General features: G+C 56.7%; 1 protein-coding gene across 2 annotated transcripts in view; it reads right to left on the bottom strand.

Moving 5' to 3' along the window:
- Positions 1–25,918, bottom strand: part of CHID1 (chitinase domain containing 1) — a 66,753-nt gene that overhangs the window by 3,333 nt on the left and 37,502 nt on the right. For both annotated transcript variants that reach the window (XM_069107888.1, XM_069107889.1), the window contains exons 9-10: positions 25,299–25,400; positions 24,461–24,616 (exon numbers count right to left, since the gene is read on the bottom strand). In XM_069107888.1, the coding sequence (XP_068963989.1) occupies positions 24,461–24,616; positions 25,299–25,400 (258 nt within the window). The remainder of the gene's footprint in view (positions 1–24,460; positions 24,617–25,298; positions 25,401–25,918) is intronic.

Below are 25,918 nucleotides of genomic sequence, written 5' to 3'. Positions count from 1 at the left end.
TGTCTGTATGTGCATGTGTGTACGCATGTGTCTCTGTGTGAGTCTGTATGTGTATGTGTGTATGCATGTGTGCATGTCTGTGTGTGTTGTGTATGTGTCTGTCTGTCCCTGCCTCCCTCCCTTGGAGGTACCTAGAGGGCCACTGAGGCTGAAGCTGAGGCTCCTGGAGGGGATGACCAAGGGACCTCATCAGGGGGCCTCCTACTGTTTGCTAAATTGGTCTGGAAGCCAGGGATGAGGGGCAGGGCAGAGGTAATGCCAACACAACCCCTTCCAGGAATGTGGAAGCCAAGTCCGGACCTTACCCACCACCATTCTCCTTTCCCCTAAGGGAAAGGAGGAGGGAGCCCCAGCCACCTGCCAGGTCTGAGTCTCCATGGCCATTTAAATGGAGATCCTGACTTGGCTAATCCAAACATGGCGATGCCTTCAGCAGCAGCAACAGGCAGAGGGGCCCACGCAGCCATGAAAGAAACAGGAACCCCAGCCTGGCCCCCTCGGTCACCGCCCTCAGCTCACTCCTAATACAAGAGTCAGAAGTGGGCAAAGGTGCCATCCAGCTCCCTGCCAAGCGCACAGGCGGTGCTTGGGATGTGGGAGATGTCAGCTCTCTGGGGATGGGGGTGGGGGCCCCGATTCTGCTGCCTGCTGACCTCTGGGCTCCTTCCCTCTCCACCCCTTGCTTGTCCCTGGGAGGACATCCTGGACTTTCTCCTGAACGCCTCTCTTCTGCCCAGGGCCATGCCTTGAATGACCTCTAGCTGAGCCTCGGCCAGGCTTTCCTGTGCTCAGCTGGCCATAGCTGGGTATGCTGGACTGGGAGCTTGCCCAAGGCAGGCGGCCAATCAGATCTCTCTGAGCACTGAGCACAGGGGTACGCACACAGTACACAATTCATGTTTGTTCTAATGAAAGAACAGGGATGGTTTCTGCACAGCCACGCCAGGGAGATGAGCTCTACGGAGGCCAAGCTCTGCCTGGGGGTTGTGCCCAAAGCCCACGGGCGCTGAGGGAATTTGGACAGAGGCTTTCTGCCTGGCACTGGGCAAGGCTCAGTGAATGCTCATTCACTGACTGACCCGACCCGCTGCTGGGCTTGGGATTCCAAATTCAGGAGTTTCCTTTTTATCTGCAGCAAAGTCTCTTTTCTGCTCAGATCTAAGCCTTCAGATGTAGCCAAGACTATAAAGAAGGCAAACTATCGATCAGCATAACTGTAGGAAAAAGGCGCCCCAGATCAGTAATAAAGAGAGAAATGTATCCGCCCCTCCCTGTCAAAGGGGCCAAAGGCAGCCTGGGAGGGAGGTGGCAACATCATCCCTCTTTTACAGTTGAAGAAGATTCAGTGAGGGCCTAGGGTCCTGAAGCACGAAGGGCCCCCCCAGCACTCTCCCCACTGGGCCTCCTGCAGCCTGATAAAAGACAGAGGGAACAAGCCCCAAGGCTTTATCTGGCCTCAGGCTAAAGCACAGTCCTGGGTCTGGGAATTTACCATGTAGTCCAGCACCCCCACTCCCCAACACAGTCTCCCAAAGCTGTGCTTCAAGCAGGGATGTGTACCCCCAAATGGGCTTGGGGGAGAAGCTGTGCACCAGCATTGTTGGGTGAGATGGCACCTGAGGCCCACCCGAGTGGGCAGTGTCCCTGCCCCTGGGGCCCTCTAGCCCAGGTAAGTCCACACTGGAGTGGAATCATGATATTAGATGATATAACATGAAGCTTATCACACACCCTTGGCAGAACTTCTCGGGGATTCTGGAAAAAGCTGCCAAGTCATTTCTGCCCTTTTCCCGGGAGCTCACTACTAGATAGATGCCTTGAGAAGGTCAAGCACAGGAGAGAAGGTTCCCAGCAGCTGAAATGGAAAGGAAGCGCGCCCCTCTGCACTTGGGGAAGCTACTCCGCTGCGGAATGGGCTGGCCCTGAAATGGTGACTGTGAGGACCTCAGAGAAATGTGGGAAAGCTCAGGGGACCCCAATCAAGGGGAGGCAGGAGAAGAGGAAGAAAAAAGAAGTCCTGAGTGAGCACTCAGGACTTGCTGGCCCCTAACTCTAACCCTGACTGCCCCTAACTCCCTGGTCCCAGGGCAGACAGCCTGAGAAGGGCCCAAAGCTCCCATAGAGGGGGCCAGCTTGCTGTCCTTGCCACCATCAGTGAAGACCCCCTGCCTTAAGGGGGACTTAAGGACCAGACCTAGCAAGCGGAGGCTGCACCCAAACAACCAGGCCGACGTCAGGGGCCTGAAGAGCATCACCACCACGTCCTGGCCTCCCAAGCGGTTCAAAGTCAGATTTTATCATGGAAGCCTGGGGGCCTCCCCTGTGGTCTCTCTCCTCCTCAGACTGTAAGGTGGAGGGAGCAGGAACTGTCCCCTACCATGCCAGCCCCTACCTGGGGCTCTGCACACAGTAGGCTGCTCCTGAGAAGTCTGGAGCAGAGGGAAGGCTGGGGTAAGAAGGGGATCCCCCAGCCACTGTGGGCTCTCAAAAGGCACCTCAGACTCTTCCCAAGGGCAGACTGGCAGAGGAAGCAGGGACTGAGGAGGCACCAGAAGAAGCCTCCTTCTGCCTCTCCCTGGGTCCTGCCCCATCCTCAGCAGGGGGCATTTCCTGGCATCTTCCCGCCTCCCCCTTCCTGAGGACCTTCCCTTTAGACACGGAGCTCCTGGAGGGCAGGCTGGGGCTTTTGCCTTTCCCTGCATTCCCAGCAGTGCCTGCTGATGGATGGCCAAGTTGGAAGCAGATGTCTCAGGAGGAGGGCCTGAGGGCAGGTCTGGCTGGCGCCAGTGGAGTGGGCCCTGTGCCACACAGCAGAGGAAAGAAAGTCATCAGATACACAAATGTTCCCTTGAAAGTCGGTCTGAGAAAAATGAGTGTGTCCCCTCCCAGCTGGGCTGGAAGGCGCGGCCATGGCAGCCTCCATTAGCAGCAGCAAACACAGCGTGATTTACCGATCCCCCCCCCCTGAACTCGACTAATTGGCTGCTCAAGTGGCCCTGCCTTCCAAATATATTTGAATGTAATTATTCCATCACCATATGTGAGCAGCGCTAACAACTCCCAGGACTTATGTGTTCCCGTGGATTTCTGGGGCTAAGGAGCCTTCTGCTGGCGTACGTGTAGGCGCAGCCATGCCAGAGGGCTGCTGAGAACTCAGGAAGTGGCACCCTGCTCCCAGTGCCAGGTGGGGACCTGCCTGAGGTGCTCCGGAGCCACCCCTCCTGAAATGAAGCCATCCAGCCACGGCCCTCGCAGTCCAAGGACCCCCACCTAGCACACACCCCCTTCTTGGTCTCCTCTGCAGATTCCCTGGAGCTCAGTCTTCTGGGGCTGAGCAGGACCAAGGCACAGACCCTCAACCAGGATTTAACCTGGTGTCCCCCAGGGCTCTGTTCTTTCTTGGGGTCCAATCATTACGTCTGTGGAGATGATTCCTAGGGAGATCTCCCTGGGTCTTCAGCCTGACTCCCATTGCCAGGCATCTCTGCTGGAAGTCCCTGAGGCATCATAAACTCAACATGCCTAAAAAGGGACCCATTATCCCCTCCCCCAATCCTTGAGCCCTCGTCTACTCCACATGTCCCTCCCCCTCCCTCCTCTCCGTGGAGGGGGCCCCGTCACTACTCCCTAACCTCAGTGTGCTTTCCCCAAAAATCATCATTCTGAAATGCAGATTTGAAGTTGGCACTTCCGGCCCAGGAAGCTTCAGGGATCTCCTGTTGCCTCACACTGGCGTGGAGAGGCATCCATCTCCTGACTCCAGACTTATCCCTATCTCCCTGCAGGTTACAGGCCCTCCATGATCCAGCCAGACCACCTTACTGTCCCGCTGGATTTCACCCAACCTCTCCTCTGCCCTACATCCCCAGAACTTGGCCTAGGCACCCTTCCTCATCACCTGGACAAAGGAGGTTCCTCAGCTAAATCCTGGCTCTAGGGGTTGTCTCAAAGACAGTTTCAGAATTTCATTTCCTATCTAAAAGACATCCCCAGAGTGGCCTGATAAAAAGGTCTAACCAGCCACCCTCTGGGGCTCCCCAAAGCCATTGGGGTCTGCTCTAGACTTTTGGCTTTCATTTATTACAGCCTTACAGGCAGCAAATCACCTGAGGTCCCTCCCATAACAGGGAAAAAACCCTCCCACAACAGGCCTCCTCAGGGGGCTCCCAGTTCCCTCTGCCCTGGACCAGCCCCCTCCCTAGTTTCTTGGCCAACCCAGGGCCGACCAAAGACCTGGATCCCACTGCTCTCTCCAGTCTGAGTCTCAGCCGGGGTCCAGGAATCTCGCTCATAACTGGCCCTTTGCCTCCACCCCCACCCCAGCCCATCCTCCCAATCCCTCCTTCAAGGCCCAGTTCAGATGCTCCCTCCTTGAGGGGAGGGTATGGTATGAGCCTAACCCAAACCTTTGGCAAACTGCTGTTGAGTCTTGTCCGACTCATCATGAGTGCATGGGTGGTTTCCTTGGCAGAGACACTGGGGCGGTGTGCCATTTTCTTCTCTAGTTCACTTTACAAAGGAGGAAACTGAGGCAAACGAAGATGTGACTGGACCAGAGTCACAACTAGGAAGTGTCTGAGGTCATATTTGAACTCAGGTCTTCCTAAACTCTAGGGCCAGTGCTCTGCACATGGCAGCACCCCCCGAGTGCCCCAACCTCGGGCATAATCAGCGCCAAGCCATTCCTCGTCAAACTCAATTCTGAGGACCAAGGTGGGCACCTTTTCTGTGTGTCCGCTACAGTCCCAATACCAGTTCCCTTCTTTGGCCCTCACAGGCATCAGGAAAACCAATTAGTTTATCAATGAGCAAGCACTCTGGAGGGCATTCAGGGAGCCAGGCCCTGGGGCCACAGAGAGAAAGCTGAGATGACAGAGTCCCTGCCCCCACACCTGAGGCTGGGGGGTGCTGCCGGCATCTAGGGACGGCTCACCATGTGCCTCCTCTAGAACATGGAGTCTTGGAGAAAGGCAAGGATTACAAGACATGGACTTCAGGAGAAAGCGAGGACTGACAGGCGAAAGTGTGGTCAGATCGGGAGAAAGTGGGGGAAGGGGGGCGCGAAGTGAGGCCATCAGGGGAAGGCCAGGACAGAGGGGGGGGGCCGAAGTGAGGCCGTCAGGGGAAGGCCAGGACGGACGGGGGCGATGTTCACTCCAGGAGGGGTTAACAGGAGAGTCATGAGGGAGAAGGCAGTGCACCCCAAGGTTCTAGCCCCAGGTCAGGGCCAAGGTGGGGCCAGTTGCCCGCCTGCAAGGTCCCCTTTCCTCTCGTCCCTGGGAGATGCCTGCTCTGTTCAAAGCCCTCCCAATTGTCTGCGCTGCAGAGCCGAGATGTCAGGATGCCCAGGCCTGGGTCAGCATGCTCAGAGGTGCCTCATCTTGGGGGCAGGGCCAAAGGCCACTCAAGCCCCTCAGCCCTAGCTAGCCTGGCTGCAGTCCCCAGCCTGGGTCAAAGTGACAGTCCCATAATAACAGAGACTTTAGCCAGGATGGGGCTGTTCCCATCTGCCAGGGTGGATTAACTTTCTTAGTTGGCTCCACAGATCAGAAAGGGAGATTAAGGGGAGGGAGGAGACAATGGGAAGTCAGTTCGAAAGCATGATCAGGAAGATTATTCTGGGCTGGCAGAAGGGAGGAGGAGAGACTGAGGCAGGAAGCCCCGCCCCCACCAGTGGTGGCTCCAGGGGAGCTGGACCCAGCAGTGGGCAGAAGGGAAGGCCAGCCCTGGGGAGGCTCATCCTGGCAGCAGGCTCCTCCCAGTCCTGTGCTCTCAGTCCCGAGCTGGAAGCCTGGTGAGTATCAGGGTGACCTGCCAAAGGTCCCACAGAAAGGAGGGGGCAAGGGCCTAGGGCTCCCCTTCCACCAGCTCCTGCTACATAGAAGGGAGGAGCCATTCTCCCCTCCCCCTGCCTTTGGCTTTTGGGGCAGGGTTCAGCAACGAGCCTTCCTAGTGAAAAATGAATGAAAATAGTATTTGCGTATTCCTGTACATGGGGCTTTACCCCTAAGAATATAAACTCCCTGAGGGCAGGAACACTTTCTTTTGGCTCCACAGCCCCAGCAGCCAGCTGTGGGTGCTCTGGTTGGTGGGTCCCTGATGTGTCCTCCCAGGCCAGAGGTCTCCCCACCACACCCCAATGCCACTCAGGAAGGAAGCCGGAGCTTCCTTTGGAACCAGCCACCAGGTCCTCTGGCCCCAGGCTTGGCTGGATGACTTCCCTCCACTCTCTCCTTCACTCCTTTATTCCCTCCTTCCCTCGCTTGTTCACATTCCATCACTCTTTCACTCACCCATTCACTCATTCCTTCTTTCCTTCCAGACTGTGTTTTTTTCTTTTAAACAAAGAGGCCATTCTCATCATTAAACCTTAATCACTGAATGGGTGTTGCCTCAGTCATACAGACCTGATAAGGACCTTAGTTTAAAAAGGCCCAGGTCCCCCATCTCCAGGCCTCCAGCCTTCCTGATCTCCATCTGGTCACTGGCCCCAGGTGGCTCTGGAGGTGAGGCAGGTGACTCTGCACGGCCCTGCGCCACACTTAAAGCCAATTCACTCGCGTGTCTCGGCACCACTGCCTTGACGTTCTCTTTGGAACAAGGATCAACAACTAGCACCTTCGTTCATTCACTGAGACTTTACCAGGTGTGGGAGCTTCCAGGTTCTCCTGGCACGGAGAGCCCCGGAGCCAGCGCAAGCTGAGGGATAGCTCTTCTGCTCCCAGCGGGCTCTGGAGCCAACGCCATTCCCCTCTGCCTGCCCAGGGATGAGAAGCCCCCATGCCTCCATGAGTGGGCACTGCTTCCTGAGGAAGAGCCCAGCTCGATGCATGGCCCCAGAGGGAAGAGCTGCCAAGGGCAGCCCCCAGCTGAGGTGTGCAGAGGTACCTGCTGGGAAGAAGGGAAGGGTGGGACGGAGCCTGGCCCCTTCCCAAACACCAGGAGCATCTCGGGGATTCTGACTATGCCAGGCCCTGCACAACAAAGAAGGGCAAACACCAGCTCACCTTCTAGTGGGGAGGCCTCCCCCACCCCTCCCCACACCATCCAGCAATGGAGGTGGTAAAGGCCTGGAGGCACCTCCAAAGTCGTCCAGTGACATCTCAGCGACCCACCCTACAAAAACAGGCTTCGGGCCCCATTTGGGGGGGGAGTGTCATTTGTCCTCTCCCCCCATTCCGGCCCTAGGGCCAGGCAGAATAGGCTCACCCTTCTTCCCTGCAATTGCCCTCAAAGGACTGCAACCTGAACAATTAGGGGATGAGACCCTGAGTAAGGCACATCACCATGTGCCTCAGTTTCCTCATCTGTAAAATGGGCCAAAGAAGGAAATGGCAAAGCCTGCCAGTGTCTCTGCCATGAATCCCCCCCCCCAAATGGGGTCACCAAGAGTTGGACACACCCGAAATGTCTGAAGGATGACAGGCAGCCTGCCCTCCAGGACCCATCTTCCTGTGGCCTGGCCTGGAGGCCCTTCCGCATTGTGGCTGCCTTCACCAGGGCAGTAAGGGCAGAGAGCAGAGACCCTCAGGCCTCCCCCCCATCCCCACAGGGTTTTATTAAATACTTTCATAAGGAATAAGTTCATGCTGGCCCAGCAGGGTTTTAGCGCAGCAAATAGCAATTCTCTCTGCGTTCCAAGGACTCTCTTGTTTCATTGTGGCCACTGAAAAGTCAATAGCGCATCAGGGAGCCTAAAGCTCACTTCAGCCCAGACTCCGGCAGTAAAACCCCCCTTAGCCAAGGTAAGTGGCTTTATGAAAGGCCGCCCTGGTGTTCCTTTGAGCCTTCACTGGACAGGGGACTCTGCCCTCCCTAATCACTGCACGTTGGTTCTGTGGTGCCCCGCCCCAAGCCTCTCTTCTGCGCCCCTCCCCCAACTAGAGCCGGACCCAGAAGCCACGGTCTGTTGGCTGCCCAGAGACAAGGGCCCCCAGCCCCCTCGGCGCTTCCCCCCTGCAGCTGGTTCTTCTGGGACCCCTGGCCGGGGGCTGGGGTGGGGGAGGGGCGAGGAGCCGGGATCTCCTCTGGCTGCGCCCCGCAGGTGGCTGGCACGGGCCTCGGCCCCTGTCCTCACGCGGCTTCCTGCTCGCTGGAGCATTGAAGTGCCTGCTATGTGTCAGGGGCGGTCAGTCTCAGGCCCCGTGGCCAGCAGGATGCCCAGAGGCTTTGTCACTTCAGGCCCCGGGCTGAGACTCAGGAAGAGTTGAGGTCAAGTGCAGCCTCAGACACTTCTTAAATGCTGAGCCTTCCCCAGCCTCAATTTGGCTCCGATGGGATCATTTGCATATAGCGCTCAAAGTAGTGCCTGGCATACAGCAGAAGCTTAATGAATGGCTGTTTCCCATCCTCTCTGGTCACAAGCGATGGAGGGGCAGAGAGGGCGCTTCAGGCGGGAGGCACGACTGCTACAAAGGCAGAGGTGGGAGATGGAGTCCCCTGTTCAGAGAGCAGCGCAGGGCAGCAGTTAGAGGAGCACCCTGTGAAGGCTGGGAGCACTGGCTGGGGAGAGGTGGTTTAGGGAGCTGCAGGAGGGTGCTGAGTGTGTGTGTGTGTGTGTGTGTGTGTGTGTGTGAGAGCAAATGAGTGAGCATGTAAGTGTGAGTTAGTGTGAGCATGTGTGTGAATGTGAGAGAGCGTGAGTGTGAGTGCCTGTGTGAGCATAAGTGTGTAAGCATGTGGGAGTGAGCATGTGTGAGTACGCATGTGTGTATGTAAGTGTGAGTTAGTGTGAGCGTGAGTGTGTAAGCATGTGGGAGTGAGCATACGTGTGGGCGTGTGTGTGAGCATGTAAGTGTGAGTTAGTGCGAGCATGTGTGTGAATGTGAGAGAGCGTGAGTGTGAGTGTCTGTGTGTGTGAGCGTAAGTGTGCAAGCATGTGAGAGTATGTAAGTGTGAGCATGTGTGTGTAAGCATGTGGGAGTGAGCATGAGTGAGTTAGTGCGAGCATGTGTGTGAATGTGACAGAGCATGTGTGTGAATGAGTGTGAGTGTGTAAGCATCTGGGAGTTTGTGTGAGTATGCATTGTGAGCGTGTGTGCATGTGTGTGAGCATGTATGATGTGTGAGTGAGCGTGTGTGCAAGCACATGTGTGTGAGCATGTGTGAGTGCATGCGTAAGCATGTGAGTGAGTGTGTGTGTACAAGCATGTGTGTGAGTGTGAGCATGCATGTGTGAGTGTATGTGTATGAGTGAGTGCATGTGTGAGCTGTGTGCATGTGTAAGCGTGAGTGTAAGCATGTATGAGTGTGAGCACGTGTGTGAGAGTGCGCATATGTGTGAGCATGTAAGTGCATTGAGAGCTGTGTGCGAGTTTTATGCGTAAACATGTGTGAGCTGTGTGTAAGCATGTGCGTGCACATGTGTGAGAGTGTAAGCATGTATGAGTGAGCATGAGCACACATGAGCGTGTGAGTAAGTGCATGTGTGAGCTGTGTGCATACTTGTGTGTGGGCACATCTGTGAGCTGTGTGCGGAAGCATGTGTGAGTGAGTGTGTGTGTGTGTACAAGCATGTGTGTGAGTGTGAGCATGCATGTGTGCCCATCCACGCAGGAACAAGACGTGGGTCCCAGAGTGGGGGTCTGTGTCCACACCCCTGGGCAGCACAGCAGTGAGGAGCCCCCAAGCCAGGTGGGGCTGGGGAGGCCCCATCTTCTCTGAAGCCCACTTTGCTCCTCAGTGGTGTAAGAGCTGGGCATTCCCCTTCCTCCCAGGCCTCTTGACCAGCGGAAAGTAGTGGAGGAGAGCCGCCCCAGGCAGATGCAGGGAGTGCACAAGGCTAGGGGCAGAGCTCAGGAGAGACTGGGGCTGGATGGAGAGACCTGGCCAACATGTGCAAAGACACGCGGAGACGGTAACGGCAAGGCCACCAAGGGAGACACAGAGGAGAGGGAGCCGGGGCCCTGTTTGGGAGCTCGGGGAAGGCAGAAGTACTCGAGCTGGCTACCCCTGGACTCTATGTGGCAGCTTCCCCCGGAGGCGAGCCCTCACAAGACACCAAGGGTCCCATGTGTCCCAGTGAAGCAAGCAAAACCCCAGCCAGTGTACAAATGCTCTCTGGTATCTCCTGGAGAGAGAGGAAATCTCAGCTTACTCCCCACGGCCTCCTAGGCTGAGCTGAGTGGAGGCTGGTCTGGGGCTTATTACAGAGGCTGCAGTGGGAGGGTCCCTCCCCCCCGGGGGGCATCTGCTGCCTCCTCAGGGCAGCCCTCACTGCTAGGACTTTATCTGCCCCCTTCCCCGCTCCTACATAGGGTAGCAATCCTGAGCCATGTCTCTTTTCTCCATGCTGACCATCGGCTTTCTTCCCTGAATCCCCAAGGCCTTTCACCAGCCATCCTGACTGCCCTCCTCTGGACACTTTCCAGTTTATCAATGATTTTCCTAAGCCCTTGGTGCCCAGAACCGAATGGAGACCTCCAGATGGCGTCTGACCAGGGTGAAGGACGGAAGGACCATCGCCTCCTTGGCCCTGGTCACTGCAGCTTAGTCAGCTGCCATAGGCCACCCAGAGGCAGATCCTGGATGCATCCAGAGAGGGGTAGCTGGGAGAAGGAGAGCCTTGAGGCCAAGCTAGGGGAGGTATGGTTGAAGGGACTGCGAAAGCTCAGCCTGAAGATGAGAGGCAGGGGGACCCCAAGGCTGCCTTCAAGTATCTGAAGAGCCGTTCTGTGAAGGAAGGGTCTGCTATGTTCTGCTGGGCCCCAGTGCCCTGAACCAGAAGGCGCCATCACTCTGAAAGCTGCCCAGAGCAAGAGCAGCTGCCGCGGGGACTGGGGGCCCTTTGCCGAGGTTTCATGGATGAAATGATCCCTGTGGGAAGGCATGGGGACACACGGGGAAAGACAGAGCCAATCCTGGATCCCCAAGGGCTCATGGTCAAACACGGCGAACAGCACATGATGGAGACAAAGGACAAGTGGCAGCCGTCTGCCCCTGATGCTAAACCGGTGGAGGGGGCCGAGGCCTTCCTCGTGGCGCTGCAGCACCCATCATCACTGTCTGCGGGCAGAGTGGGAGGCGCTGAGGGGATGGGCCCCGATGAGGCCAGTGGCGGGGCAGGTGGGGGTCTTGCTGCACGACACCCCGTCTCTCCTGCAGGACAGTTGGGCTGGCATAGGGAATGTGTGTTTGTCAGCAGGTGGGGAAGGCTTCCCTGGATAATGGCTTTCATGAAGAAACAGAATGCCCCTTGTTGGGGCCTCATTCTGGTGCATAGATGACCACCCTCCTCTCCCGTGATCTTCCACCCGCCACCTCTGGGCCTTCCTGGTCTTTGGACAGGGGCCACTATAGAATCCTGCCACCCTAGTGGTGTGTGCCATGAGTCAGCTTGTGGCTCTTAGGGGAAGAGGCAATGACAGCTAAACTGGGCTAGGGGACCCAGCTAACGGTCTAGCCCCACAAAGCAGGCTTGGCAGCTGCCCCTCCTCCAGCCAAGGGACGCAGTGACAAGGAGGGCTCCTGACAGTATGGGGGGGGGTGGAGGGGGCCTCGCTGGTATCCAGGGTGCCAGGGCTCACTCTCATTGCTGTGGTGGGCTCCGATCATTGGCGGGAACAGCAGAGGGAGGAAGAACAGGAGCTGTACCAAGCGTACGCAAAGGCCCAGCTGGAAGGAAACAGCCTCGGGAAGGTGTCCCATGTTCAGGCATCACAAGGGAGGCCGACAGTGGAGAACAGAGCAATGACGCAGGGGGCCTACCCAGGCAAGAGCTGCCTGCTAGCCAAGGATGTGCCCCTTCCTCTGCCAATGCCAGGCCCCTGGACTTGGCACGCCCCCTCAGGAGCACAGAGACACTGCTACTGTGCCTGCAGCCACGGCCAGTCAAACTCACATTCGCTTCTGTTCCAAAAAGCACCCTGGATCTCCTGGCCCAAGGAGGCGGGAAGGAAGGCCTGGGGCAGCATTCCCCCCACCCTGCCGCTGCCAGCCCAGCAGAGAGAGCACGCTGTTCCCCATCAGCACACCCTGAGGCTTCTACAAAGAATGCGAGCCACGGATGGCTGCCGAGAGCAGCTGAGGTGAATTTCTGAGATGCTGCTGTGAAGCAGGCTGATGTTTGTGAGCAGCTACGACAGTGCTCACTGTCTTGTCATGCGGAGGCTCCCGAGGTTTCCACAGCAGATGGGAGGAAGCCTCGTGCCAATCGGCACTGGGATGACGGTACCTCCACCTTCCAGCTCCCCAAAGGCCAGCCTCTGCCTGAGCCGGGCCATCCTGGGCCATGGGAGCTCCTTGGGGGAGCCAGCTCCCAGCCACGGGCACTCACTGCTAGCCTACAGCCAGCCTGCTGCCCACAGCCCCGCTCCAGCTCAGTCCAGGAACGCACTCCTCAGTTTACAAAAGCATTGCCCAAAGTGACTTAAATGAAGGAACGAAAATGTGCTTAATGAAGGGGGGGTGAGAAGAGGCACCTCTGCCTAGCTTGCCCAGCACACCTTCCCCACGACAATCTTGACAAGGCACCAGACCAAATCCTGATTGGGAAAGCCGAAAGAGTCCCAATGAGTCATTTTTCCAGCCCAGGGAAACTCAGCAAGACAGACAGAGAGGTCTGCAGACACTGGGGATGAGGGACTAGCCAGGAGCAGAGGGCAGCAGTGCAGCCCCCAGGGGAAGCCAGGGGGCTGAGACAGAGCATGAGGGCTGGAAGAAATGCCAGGGGATCCTAGGACTATGACTAGGCACAGGGACATGTGCCTGGCAGATCCGGTAACCACTGTCCGGTTCTGGGTCACAGATCCACGGTGGAGAGGAGCAGCCTTGAGGGAGAATGGGACCATCCTAGACATGTAGAGAGCAAGGAACAAGGTCCAGAAACAAGTGTGTGGCTCTGAGCCAGGAACAGTCACGACTCAATCTAGCCTTCAGCCCAGTGCTTAGACTTAGGAAGGAATGACCAGGGCAGGAGGCCCAGACCAAAGGGGAACCTGCAGAGCCTTCCAGGGTTAGGCAGTCCGGCAGCAGGCTACAAGAACGCAACCATGCACCAGCCAACAGACCAAACCTGGGTCAGGAACTTGTAGAGCTCAGACTGGGAGGGCAGTGAGCAAACCTCTCCCCTAATCACACCACTCTGGGGGCACCAAAGGCATGCAGATCCCAGACAGAACTGTGGGGGCAGCAGAGGGACATAAAGGACAGAAGCCAGACATCCCCCAGGGGTGAGCAGAGCCTAGCACTAAAATCAAAGCCAGTGCTGGGAAGGAGGCTGGAAGCCTGAGCAAAGAAAGTGCCTGATCATAAAGAGCTCCTGGGGAGACTCAAGACAAACTCAGAAGAAAAGAATGGCGTGAAAACACTGACAAAAAACAAAGCCTCAGAGGAAAATGCAGACTGGACACAAACTCAATAAGAAAGCCCAGAAGAAATATTAAAGAGAGCAAAAAAAAAAAATATGAAAAGAGGCAGAGACACATGGTGACCACACATGGGGAGAGCCTCCTATGGAGGAAAAGGTGGTGCCACAGATGGCCGCCATCTTCCTTGGGGCCTGCCATAAGCCAGAAGAGAGTGTGAAAAGACAGCAGAGGTCCCGGGCCCTTGAGGGGGAGATGGGGCCCAGATACCAGGAACTGCACAGGGAAGAACAAGACTCAGGGCCTGAGTGAGGCCACAGGGGAAGGAGCCAGGACTTCCATCTTGGTCTAGCCTGTGGCACTCTCCCTGGGTGACCTTGGGCAAGTACTTTTTGTCTATAAGGGAGGAGGAGGGACCACATGTCATTGATCGAGGGTGGAGAGGTCAGCAGGGAACCCTTCCCCCCAACCCAGCTCCAGAGAACGCTGAGCAGGGAGCAAGCTTCTGTGTTCCCTGGGCCCACCTTCTTCTTTCCAAGTAAAGCCCTCTGCCTCAATGGCATTTTCTTTGGTAAGTGACCACAGCCCCCAGCTTATGGACTCAGGGACAGAAGGTCTCCTGTGTGGGGCCAAATGAGGCCATAATGGAGGGGAAGAGAAGGAAAAGGGCATTTATGAAGCACCTAGTGTGTGCGCCAAGCGCTTTCCACATATGATCTCATCAGATCCCACCCCTGCGCTGGGAGAAAGGGGCCGCTATGAGATCCATTTTACAAGCAAAGGGACTGGGTCTGAGGCACACAGCTGGGAAGTGTCTGAGGCTTGTTCTGGGTACTGCATGCCATGTAACCCCTAGTGACTGGTCTGTGAGGCCTGGCATGTGCCAAGCATGCAAGCAGGCTCAGTTACATTGATAAGGAAGCAGTCTAAAGCCAGCATGAGCCCACGGGACACAGGTGTGGGTTGCAAAGGCTGGTGGGGGCGGACCACGAGAGCACAGGACACAGGTGTGGGCCACAAAGGCCGGCAGCTGGGCAGGCCACAAGCACAGAGGCTTGGCTCTTAGCTTGGGCAGAGATTCCCCTGAATTGGTAAGACCTAGGCCATGCATTCTGCCAAACTCATCTGATCACGAGTGGTGCCCAAGGGAGCAGACCTCCCACGCTGCCCGAGAGAGTCACACGTGGAAAGCAGGGCGTCCTCCAACTCTGCTCTCCTCTTTCTAGGGCCTCTTCTCTCTCTGCCTTCCATGAAAGGAGGAGTTTGGAGCAGAAGTTTCCCAAGGGAACCTCTTCAGGGGACCTGCTGAGGGCAGTCCCTTATCCCCCTGCTCTGAGACACTGAGCAGGTTGCCTTCTGCCCGCTTGCCAAGCCCCAGGATCCTCTGCAGGCCAGGCTCCTGTGTCTCAACTCTGCTCAGCGGTGTCACCGCTGTCCCATGCTGGGCTCTTGTGACCTGGTTTCCCAGAGGGTGACGAGTGTGGCCTGTGACCCCCACACCTGATGGAGAGAGATGAGATCCCCTCAAGGAGTTCCAGGAGAGGTGCTCTGAGGGCTGGGATGGGGGCAGCATCGAGTCCCCCTGTGGGAATCACCAAATAACCTTTTGTCCCACAGGAAGCCCCCTCCCAGTGTGCACACGGAGTTAAGCTCTCCCTCCCACTGCCAAAGGCTGCCCGGGCCAGTCACTGGCCGTCACTTGCTCCTGGGCCTCCTCGGCCACAGCCTCTTCCCGGTTACACACGGCAGCTATTGGGGTCCCCCAACGGCTCTGCCCCAAATCCTCTCCTCTTCTCCCATTCTTTTTTCTCTATCGGCCCCCGGGGTTCAGTGGTCACCTCTGTCCCTCCAGCCCCGCACCAAGATGCAAGGAAAGCCCGTCAGTTCCTAGACATCCCCAGCTGGATGTCCCTGTTTCTGTGAAGGCCCCACCATCCAGCTGGTCACCCAAGCACCTGCCTCTGGGCCTGCCCCCACTCCTCCAGTTTGCTGTTGAATCTTCATGGAGACCCAGGTGGGCTGAACCCCACCTCAAGGTCAAGCCCTCATGGCTTCTGTCCTGGATTATGGCCACTGAGCTGGTCTCCCCCTGGTCTTCTCCTTCTCCCTTCTGTCCTCCCCCAGCTGCACAACCAGTTCTGAGAGCCGTGACGTGCCCTGCCCCTTCCAACCCTGCTCAAGAACCTTCGAGAACACGTGATTCCTGCAGAACAGATCACAGCCCCCTCTGGAACCTGAAGCCCATCCTGGGCTGGCTGCCGTTGCAGGATTCTCTGTTGCAGCCTGCTTCCATCTCCTTCCTCCCCACCTCCAGCCCTTCCAGGCCTGGGGGCTGCCCCCTTCTTGAGGTCCCTCCTAATTCCCCGTGTTGCACAGGCCCTCATCTAACAGAATCACTGCGTTACCTGTGCACGTCTCGTATCTGTTACTGGAACGTGAGGCCTGTGAGCTTCTGGAGGCCAGCGATCACCTCACTTCTGACCTGGCATCCCCAGCACCTAGCAAGCATCTGTTACTCACTAGGCACCTACTAAATGATCACTGGTTGGATGGACTGTCAGACCCTTCCACCTGTGGGGAGTTACTTTGGTCGCTGCGGGAACGATGGACCGAAGAGACTGGAGGCAGGGGGGGAGGGGCCTGAACGAAGGTGTGGTCCTGTGAGTGGACGTGATGGACACTGCAGCTGATCAGATGCTGGGACGAGGGACAAGCTAAAGGCCAGGAGGCCTTTGAGGTCTGGGGCATGGGCACCAGGAGAGTGGCAGGCCTTAGAGGGATACACAAAGCCCAGATAAGACATCCCCCAGAGCAGAGAAGGAGGTAGCCAGGCAGGGGCCCCAGAAAGGAGGCACAAAGCAGAGGACTATGGATCCTTGCCCAGTAGAAACCAGTCATCCAAGGAGATTGGGGAGCGCAGTGGTCAGTGCCCAGCTCAGGCATGCTCCTCCACTGGCCCCTTCTGAGCTGACTCCCAGGCACAAATGAGGGCAAAGCCCCAAAAGCCTGCATGCCAACAGACTGGAGATCCACGGAGAACTCCCTCACTGCCAGACAAGAACCCTCAGGGAAGCTGATGCCAAGGACTCTGTGTGAGAGCATCAGGGCAGGCAGTGTACCCCTGTGGTCTGTGCTGGGCTGAGGCTGGCTCCAGCCTAGATTCCAGAGGTCCCCTCCCTAGCACCCCTTGATTACAGCAAGATGTGTTCACTTCCACAGCAACATAGGCCCAGGGCCAGAAAAACCGAGAGGGGAGATCCCAGGGCCCTCACACCCCTACTTCACCCCACTTCGTGCTGGTAGCAGACTCTCAGCCTAGAGACCTTGGGCAGCTGAAGTGTGAATGTGTCTCTGAGGTCTGGAGTTGTTTCTGCCAGCTTGCCTGCCTAGCAGACAGCCCTGCTGAGCTGGCACCCGGCCTCCTGCACAGAGGTTTGTAGAAGACTTCAGAAAGGGCACCCTCCCAGGTCCTCCAACTGATACACTCCTGGAGTCTGTCAGGCCAGGCTCCCAGAGACTGTCCTCCCAAGCAGCTGCATTGTGGGCCTCTGGGGTAGGCCACCCCGCTAGGTTCTAGGTACTACCCAGGCTGTCCCAGGATGCTGGGAGCAGAGGCAGGATCAACGTCATCGAAAACTCTCAAGAAAGGGCCTGAGCCTCCCAGACCAGCCAGAGCCCAGTGCCTGGGGGTCTGAGGAGGCAGCTCCTCTCCAGCCCACCCCTACCCCAAGGCGCCAGTGAATGAGAGGACATGGGGTAGGGGGCCACAAGGGAGCTGCCCATGGGTGTGGATCAGATGGTCGGCTCCCAAGGAAGGCTGGTGGCCACTCTGGACACATGGCTACTCCCAGCCAAAGAGGCCCAGACGTGGAGATCTTGAAAGAGGAAGAGAAATTGGCTGGATGCCAGGTATGATTCCCAGACCCATGGCGGGCTCTGTGGCAGGACCCACAAATGCAGAGGACATGGGGCCTGGCACACCGAGGGACAGGCTGCTCTGCTGAGGCTGATCTTGCCCCGATACCCGCATCAGGAGCACGATACCGCCATGCACAACCACCCTGGTAATGACCACCGGCACTCATACAACATCCCTCTGTGTCATGTTCTCACAACAGCCCTATGAGGGAGGCACTGCTATTGTCCCCATTTTGCAGATGAGGAAACTGAGGCAGACAGAATGAAGTGACTGGCCCAGGGTCATGCAGAGAGTATCTGAGGCCACATGTGAACGCAGGACTTCCTGAGTAGGCCCCGAACTCTAGCTGCTTACTACCTGGCTGGCACACTGAACAATTTCCCCCCAAGAAATCATTACAACCAAACTGGATTTATGTCCCAGATGCAAGGATGGTTCAACGTTAGGAAAACAATCAACATAATTAATCACGTTAAAAATAAAAGCCTCCCAAACCACACGATTATCTCAACAGATGCAGAGGCCTTTAACCAAGCACTGCTCTCATGTGTTCTGAAGCCCTACAAAGTAGGCACAAAAGGACCTTTTTTAACATCCCCAAAGGCAACTCTAAAACCCTAGAAAGGCTTGTGCGCAGTGGGGAGGCACTGGGAGCTTCCCCAGGAAACACAGGACAAGGAGGCTGTGCACTCTTGGCCAGGATCTGGCGTGAGCCCCGAGAAGGGGATGAAAGGAGGGGAGATGTCAAAACCCACGGAATCACTTCTGTAGGATGAGGGCAGAACCCGAGATGCAGAAAGGGAAATCGCATCCTCCCCAGCTACCGAGTGCCCCACAACACGGGGAGATCAGAAGACCTGGACAGATTCAATCACAGAGCCGCCTCCAGAGTAAAGAACGGGAGTCCTCGGAGGGTCCTGGCCACCCCCCAGGGAGGGAGCCACCAGGAGACTTCCTCAGTTTCTCACCGACAAGAGATGGGGAAGGCTCGTGGAGGCAGTGCTGGCCGACTGCCCCCGACCAGGCTTCACTCTGAGAAGTCTTGAGGGCGGGGCCAGCTTCACTCTGAGAAGTCTCGAGGGCGGAGCCGGCTTCACTCTGAGAAGTCTCGAGGGCGGAGCCACATTCTGACCTGCCTGCTCCACACCCGCCCTGGCCGGATCCTGAGGGGCAGTGACCACAAGCACAGGTCATGGCGGGCACAAGTTCTCCTCTCCTTGGACAGACAGGGCTCATTAAACCCCTACACAGGCGGTGCTACTGACAGAGGGGGCCTAGACTTGGGCAAAGGAACAGGAGAGCATCATGTATCCCCAAGGACCTGGCCTCTCCACCCATGGATGTGGCCATTCACAGTCCAGCCTGCCGGGCTCACCTGTGCCTCCCCGATGGTCACCACACAGCTCTTCAGTCCCTCTCCTCATGGTGGATGGCACCACACGTCCAGCCCATCACCTTCCTCATCATGCATACTTTCCATGATGGCCTCCTTGGGAATTCCTCACTGGCCAGGGGCTCCCCTCTCTCCCATGACTCTTCAGGTGACTTTCAGTTTCTATGTACCAGAGATGGGGAGTGTTTCCTGAATCCCAGCCATGCTGGCTTTGACTATGACTTCTCCAAGCAGGATAGGGCCTGAGTTAAAAAAGCCCTGCTTATGCTGCCCCGATGGCTGGCCTCTGCCAATCTGGCTGGCACAGGAATCTGTAAGAGTGAGTGACAAACCACTGCCCCTTCCTGGCACCATACCTGCTGACTGCATGGGGCCCGGGGACCAGGGAACCCATCCCTGCTCTCCAGATGGCACATGTGTCCCAGGAGGAGCAGCAGAGGATTCTGGGCTCTCCAGAAGCCCCATTCTATGGAGGATGTCCAGGCCTCTCCCAGGACTTCTCACCCCCCCACCTAGGGATGTAGGCTCCTGGAGGGCAGGACTGTCCTCTGCCAGTACTTGTGATCCCAGTGCTTGGCTCATGCCCAGGCACCTGGAGGTGCCCAACAGATGAGTGTTCTTGTTGCCACTGATGGTCTAAAAGCTGAGGACAAGGACCTCAAGCATTCAACAAGGAGCTGTGGCTCCTCTTTTAGGGACCAGTGAACAGTGGCTAGGAGGAAGACCAGCATCTGGGGGCCTTTCTGAGACCCGAGGGGAGAGGGCACTCTACCCGGCATGGCAAATGGATGGGGTGAACTTGGAAGAGCCAAGGAATCTTCAGGATTCAAGCATGTTTCTGCACCCTGCTCTGAAATCAGCTCATCCCAAAGCACCCTGAACAGGCTAGTCCCAGAAATGCACAGAGAAAGGCAGGGTGCTGCCTGACCAAGGAATGAGAGAGAGAGCCTTAGCCTCTCCACATTCTCCAAAACATCCCCTGCTCCCTGCCCTCTGTGATGCACCATCTCTAACTGCCTCAAGACACCCTCTTTTCTGATTGGGTTGTTGCAGGAAAGAAATAGGCAGCAGCCCTTGGCCCCTAATCCCTGGGTATCTCTCAGAAAAATGGTGCCTTGTGACCAGTCTCTGCTGGTAGAATGGGCATGTTCTGCAGGCCGTCCTGGCTGCCCTGCCTTCGGGGATGCCATCAAGCCCAGCTTGGCACAGAAAGCCTTGTGGTTCAGGCACAGCCCACTACTGTTCTTCCTGGAAGTGGTGGGTGGGAATGAGGGACTCCCAGACAGCAGGCATCTTGGGGAGAGGGCAGGGCCTGCTCTCTCGGTCTGATTTGTGGTCAGTGACATGCCCCAGGGAGAGGGAGACTAAGGGAAGAAGAGAGAATTGCTGAATCCCCAACTGTCAAAAGACATGTTATCCACACCTGGGGGGCTCAGAGAGATCTTGGGGGGGTGTCTAGGAGGAGCCTCTATCAGGGAATCACCAGGGTCCAGAAGCCTTTAGAGAGTGGGGGACATGTCAGCCTTCCCTGTCCTGGGGCTGCTGTGAGAGACTGAGCCGGAGGCAGTGATGTGTGTTACCTTGGCAGGGTGCCCATGTGCCCACCTGCTGGCAGCTTTTCATCCCTCTGATCAAACCAAAGGAAGCAGCCCCCCGAGGGGTGATCCAAATGCCCATACCAGCCCACAGTGAAGCAAACCAAAGATTCATGATGTGAGCTCAGTGAAGAATGAAAATGCAAAGCAGCATCCCCTCCCCATCCCCGTCCCCCCTCACAATATCAGGGGGAAACCCTCTGACTGCAAGCAAGGGCAGCCCCTGACGGGCAACAGCTCTCCAAGACAAATTGGACCGTGCGTCAGAAAGAGCTGAGTGCCGCTTCATTTAAAGTCAGTGACGTCTACACAGACACATCACTTAGCAAAGAAGATGGGCTCCCTGGGGCCAGCTGAGGCAGAACCAAGTGTGCTCAGGGCCTTTAGGAAGCCGGCTGCTGGCCTTCAAGGTGACTTCTCTGATGGAGGAAGGTGTTCCCTCCCTCGGGAACCCGGGGCCTTTCCACGCATGCATGGCGCAGTTGGCCAATGCCCTGGGACCCATGGCTGATGGAGAAGGGGGGCACACAGAGGAGAAAGGAATCTAGAGCTGCAGAGTCTGGGTCCCACCCAGCAGAAGAAGGAGACCTGGCTCCCCCTTCCAGGTCTGATGAGGGAAAGGGGCCTGGAAAACCCAGCATGGGTCACAGAGCTGGGTGGTGAGCCCAGGGGGTGACGGGCACCAGAGGACAAGTGGATAGTCAGGTGGCTATTGCCATGTCCTGGACAAGAGCCACGTGAGACTGAGCTTCTGGGCGTACTTTCCCCCCTGCCCAAAGCTCAGTCATTCATCACCTATGCAAGGGCTGGGAGAGATACAAAGGTAAGGAAGACCCACCTTCACCCATGCCAAGTTTGGGCTCAAACGAAGGGAGTGGTGCGAAGGGCAGATTGTGGAGCAGGTGTGTGCCAAAGGCTGCACAGGGGAGGGGGCATTTGGGAAGAGTCCCAGGTGGGCCCGCTGAACACCATGAGCAGATCCAGGCCATGTGTGGGGCCGGGAGGAAGGAAGAGCCAAGTTCCAACCTGGTCTTGGACCCTTCCTGACTGTGCCATCTTGGGGAAGTCACTTCACCTCTGCTTGCCTTTGTTTCCTTATCTGTAAAATGGGGACAGCCACAGCCACTACCTTGCAGGGTCACTGTGAGGGTCCACTGAGCTGCTTGCTGTTTGCAAAGTGCTGTCCATCAGAGCCCCCTACTACAAGGCAAAGTCCTCAGGGAAAGGAAGATGCTGCCTCCCTTCCCCGGCCCTCAGCTCAATACCCTGCACTTGGGGAGGGCCCCCGTCAAGGAGGGCAGGGGCCTTCTCTGCAGCTGAAATGAGACAGTGACACCCCTCCCTCCAAGGATGCAGGGCCCAGTGGCCTCCAGGCTCTGGCAGCACCGTGGTTCCTGGGGCAGGAGCCGATGGTTGCCAAGGCACAGACCTCTGCACCCTGGAATGACCTCTGCAAACTGCTTCCCATCTCTGTAAACCTGGGGCTCAGGCAGTGGAGAGCAGTGAGAAGAGCAGGCTGACAGTCCCAGTGGTGGGTATCCACTGAGCTACCGAAGAAAGGGGGGCCCAAAAGTGTGTGCCAAAGGCTCAATGAATGGAGGAAGGGGGCCAGGGACAGGACCAGAGCCTGTGATGAAGCAACTGTCACCATGGGCAAAGCTCTCCCCTTGGTCAGGCCTGAAACGTCGGTCCCAGGGCCAAGACCTCAGGACATCCAGACTCCAACATCTCCAAGGTCTCTGGGGAGTGACCTGAGGGGCCTGAGATGACTCTGGTGTGAAGCCAGTGGCTCTTTTTAATGGGAACAAAATTTGAACCAAGTCAACAAAATCAGTCTAAAAAGAGCCCCAGCTGACAATGGGGGCAACTTAGAAATGATTTAGTGTGGGGTGTGCTAGTGAGGTCAGAGGTGAGTGAGGGTGGCCACGGCCTGCCAGGCCCGGGAACCCTCCCCTGTCCCAGGCTCATCACAGAGGCCTGGGTCATCACAGCGCGACAAACTGGTGTGGAAGCTAATGGGTCTCTGTGTTTTCTTTCTCTGTGTTATCTGCCTTGATAAGTACTGTGTGTGTATACATGCATATGCATGTAAATATGTTTTCCAAAAAACCTGCAACTTTTAAAAACTTGAAATAACTCAAAAGTAGTTATGATCATGTTTTTTTTAATTTGAAATTTTCCATAACCAGATTTAACCTGTCTTAAGTGTGCACTGTCTCTAGTTTTTACAAAGTGAAGCAGCACCTCTTTGTGAGGAACGTGTAATAGGTCTGAAGAGAAAACCTCTGAGACAAGCGAGAGCTGAGGCAGCAGGCGCCCGACCTGGCAATGTCAGGCACCAGACTCGGGGCATCCTGAAAGTGGACTCCCAGAATGTGAAAACGAGGTACTCTTGTTTCTTTTTGGAGGGGGAGGGCAGGGCAATTGGGGTTAAGTGACTTGCCCAAGGTCACAGTGCTAGTAAGTGTTAAGTGTCTGAGGCTGCATTTGAACTCGGGTCCTCCTGACTCCAGGGCCAGTGCTCTGCTCACTGCGCCACCTAGCAGCCCCACAAGATGCTCTTACTGTGCAAAAAGCCTTCTCCAGAAATGTCTGCGACGTCTGAGGACAGCTGACACCCCACCTGAAGCGAAGCCCAGAGGAGGATCGCCCAGACGCCCGAGGACCTCGGTATCAACTAGCGCAAGACGCAGGGACCGAGCGGTGGGTGCAGTCTGACAGTCAGAGGTGCGCCCTTTAACTGCACGCGGCAAGCCTAGTCATGGCAATGCCACGCTCGGGGACAGCTGACCCGGTCGGCAGAGTTTTAAAATGAGGGTTATGTGGTGCGGGATAATACTGCCAGACCATGAATCGTCAGCCCTCATGACAGCCGCCACGTGGCCCCGCCCTAGCGCATAGTCCACCACAACCAGGGCGCCCACAGAGGACAGGAACTGCAGCCCCCCTTTCAAGCTGCTCTAGGAGTAATCGCCTTGTTAAAAACAGTCTGCTATGAGTCAGGCTCATCATGGTTAGGATTTAAACATGCTTGGCGTGCACGCTAACGCAGTAAGACGAGAAAAAGAAACTGAGGAAATAAATGGACACAAGGAGGTTGGAAGCCAAGCAGTCCCTTGTGCAGATGGTGTAACATGTCAGCCCACACACCCACACACCCATCAGCGTTTCTGTATAAATCTAGCCAGAGGAGACAGAAAGAGAAAGGGACCCAGAACAGCTCTATGCACAAGACATTTAGCAGTCTGTCTACCAAGATACTCACAGAAACCTAACGAACACAGATACAAAACACTCTTTACATAGAGCCCGAATTAACCGTAGAAATAGTCACTGCTCCTGGGCAGGCTGAGCCAACAGGACAAAAACCGACAATGCTACCTAAGGAAATGTATTTGCTAAGCACCAAAGCAATCAAACTGCCAGAGCATGACTTTATAGAGCTAGAAAATCATAACCAAATTCATAAGGTGGGAACAAAAGGGGCGTGGCAGCAGGGTATTGAAGGATTCTCCACACAAAAACAAAAGGAAGCCGTCCCTTTAAAGCTCAGCCTGCTCCACCGAGGCTTTCTCCAGCCCAGATAATCAACAACACAATAAGGTAGAAGTGGGGGGGGGGGCCCAGATTGTGGCAGTCTGGGTTTATTCCGGAACAGACGGGGCTTCTGCAGGGCATGGAGGGCATGGGAGGCTGCTGGATGAGGACTCCCGAGGCAGCGGCCCCTGGCGCAGGCAGAACCAGGCCTGGGCCACCCGCAGCTCCCCATGGGCATGTGACTCGGGCATCCTAGGTGAATTCCAAGTGCAGCCTCCCTGAGCCAAAGCCCAGCTGGACAACTCCCTCTGGGCTGGGCAGGCTGGGCACCTCATCTGTGTTGCCCTGGGCACCCCCCAGTGGAGGTGACTCCCCTGTGCAGGGAGGATGCCTCGAGCTCAGTCCACGGATCACCCTCTTGGCTCCTCGGCCTGCCCTCACTGCTTTGGCCAAAGAGGTCATTCCCTGGGGTTCCCTTGCTTCACCCTAGGCTCAGCACACACTGACTGAACACCTGAGCCCTATCCTCAGGCCGTGCCAGGGTCACAGCTGTGGCCCCCTGTAAGTAACCTCTTGGCAGGGCCTGGTTTCCCCTTCTAGACCAACACTGGCAGCCAGATGAGAGCCGGGTGGCAGCTGCCTGGCCACGTCTGAGCAGGCAGGAAGGGGCAAGAGTACTTCTTGCATGGGGAGGGGTCTAGATTGGCCTTACCTGTCTCCGAGGATTGGTTCCCTTGAGTCTGAGGTGGCTGAGAAATCCATGCCATAGAAATTGAGACCCAGCAGAATCTTATCCCGCCACTTGGAGTCTGGATCGAGGATATCGATGCAATCTCGAACCCAGGACAAGGGTGCATTTGGGCCAGGCCTAAAGCAAGAGTGGAGGCAGAAACAGGCCTTCACAAACAGGAAGTGGGAACTTTCAGAGACATTTCAGTTCATGGATATTTCAAGAGCTGCCACTTTTGTCTTCTGCTGCCACCCTCCGCCCCCAAAGCCGGCCCTCACAGCCTGCAGGACCCACGACTAGGCTAGCCAGCTCAGGCAGGGCCTCACACTTGAGGTTCTCGAGGACCGAGGTAGGAGATGCCAGGTGGCCCCCTCCCCACTCTCTGCCCAGGTGGGGCTGATGTGTTCTGCTCTAACAAGAGCATGATACTTTCTGAAGAGAGGGGAGAAGGGTTAAGGGGACCCAGAGCCCCTGCTCTGCTGGAAACATGAAGAAAAGATACACAATTCTGGCCCCAGACCCAGGCTTGGAGCAAGGGTCAAAATGGTCCCTTGGCCCACAGCCCTGGGGCCGTCCCAGTTACTGAAGCCAGAAGTCACCTGCCTCACCCTAAGCCAGGCAAGTGGCCAGAATTCCATCACCAGCTGCCCAAGAGTGCTGGCTTCCTGTTGGCCTCGGCGGCCCAAAGACAAGCAGCAGCTACAATGACCCAGGAAGACACGGGGCTTCTGGGCTTCCAGGTGGGCTGGCTGGGCACTGCTTAGCATATGGAGATGACTGGTACCCGCCTCCCCAGCCCCTCCCCACGGCCTCTACTCACGCTTCAGCAGCAGAGTAGTCATAGGTGATCAGGCTGAAGCCATCGATCATGGGGCCCAGCTGGTCAAAGGCCTTCTTTGTAAACATCCCCAGATGATCCTTCCTGCAAAGACAGCCATGGTCAAGATGTCATGGGAGGGCTACTCCGTGGCCCAGAGGCCTCCCAGGTCAGGCTGGCCCACCCCTTGGAGCTAGCAGCCTGCCAGGCACCTCCATCTGGCCAGCCTTGTGCACCTTAGCCCAAAGAAGCTGCTGGACACTGCCAGGGCTAACAGGGACCTCGACAGAGGCCTTTCTAACTCTGGGGTCAGCCTGATGTCCACTCCCAAGTCCCCTGGGGCCTTCTTGCATCGTAGCAGGGAGAACCCTGGCAAAATGGTCAAGGGAGGGAGACTGTCTCTGTTCTGCCAGGGCCCTTTGCTTTTTCTTTCAGCCCTGGGGGATGGGGACACCCCGAGTTCCTGCTGCTACCATCACAGGCTTCTCTCCTCCCAGGGCAGGCAGGCCTCCACAGTGACCCCACAAGATGTGCTGCCCAGGAGGCACCCCGTGCCCTTCCACACTGCCCTTCCCCCCTCCCAGGAGATCCTCAAAGGTCTTGATACTTAGATGTTACAATTT

This window comes from Petaurus breviceps, unplaced genomic scaffold, assembly GCF_028583685.1.
Source record: "Petaurus breviceps papuanus isolate PSGF00001 unplaced genomic scaffold, PetGlider_PUasm1.0 90317, whole genome shotgun sequence".
In the NCBI taxonomy this organism is placed as follows: Eukaryota; Metazoa; Chordata; class Mammalia; order Diprotodontia; family Petauridae; genus Petaurus; species Petaurus breviceps.
This window is presented reverse-complemented; position numbering and strand designations above follow the sequence as displayed.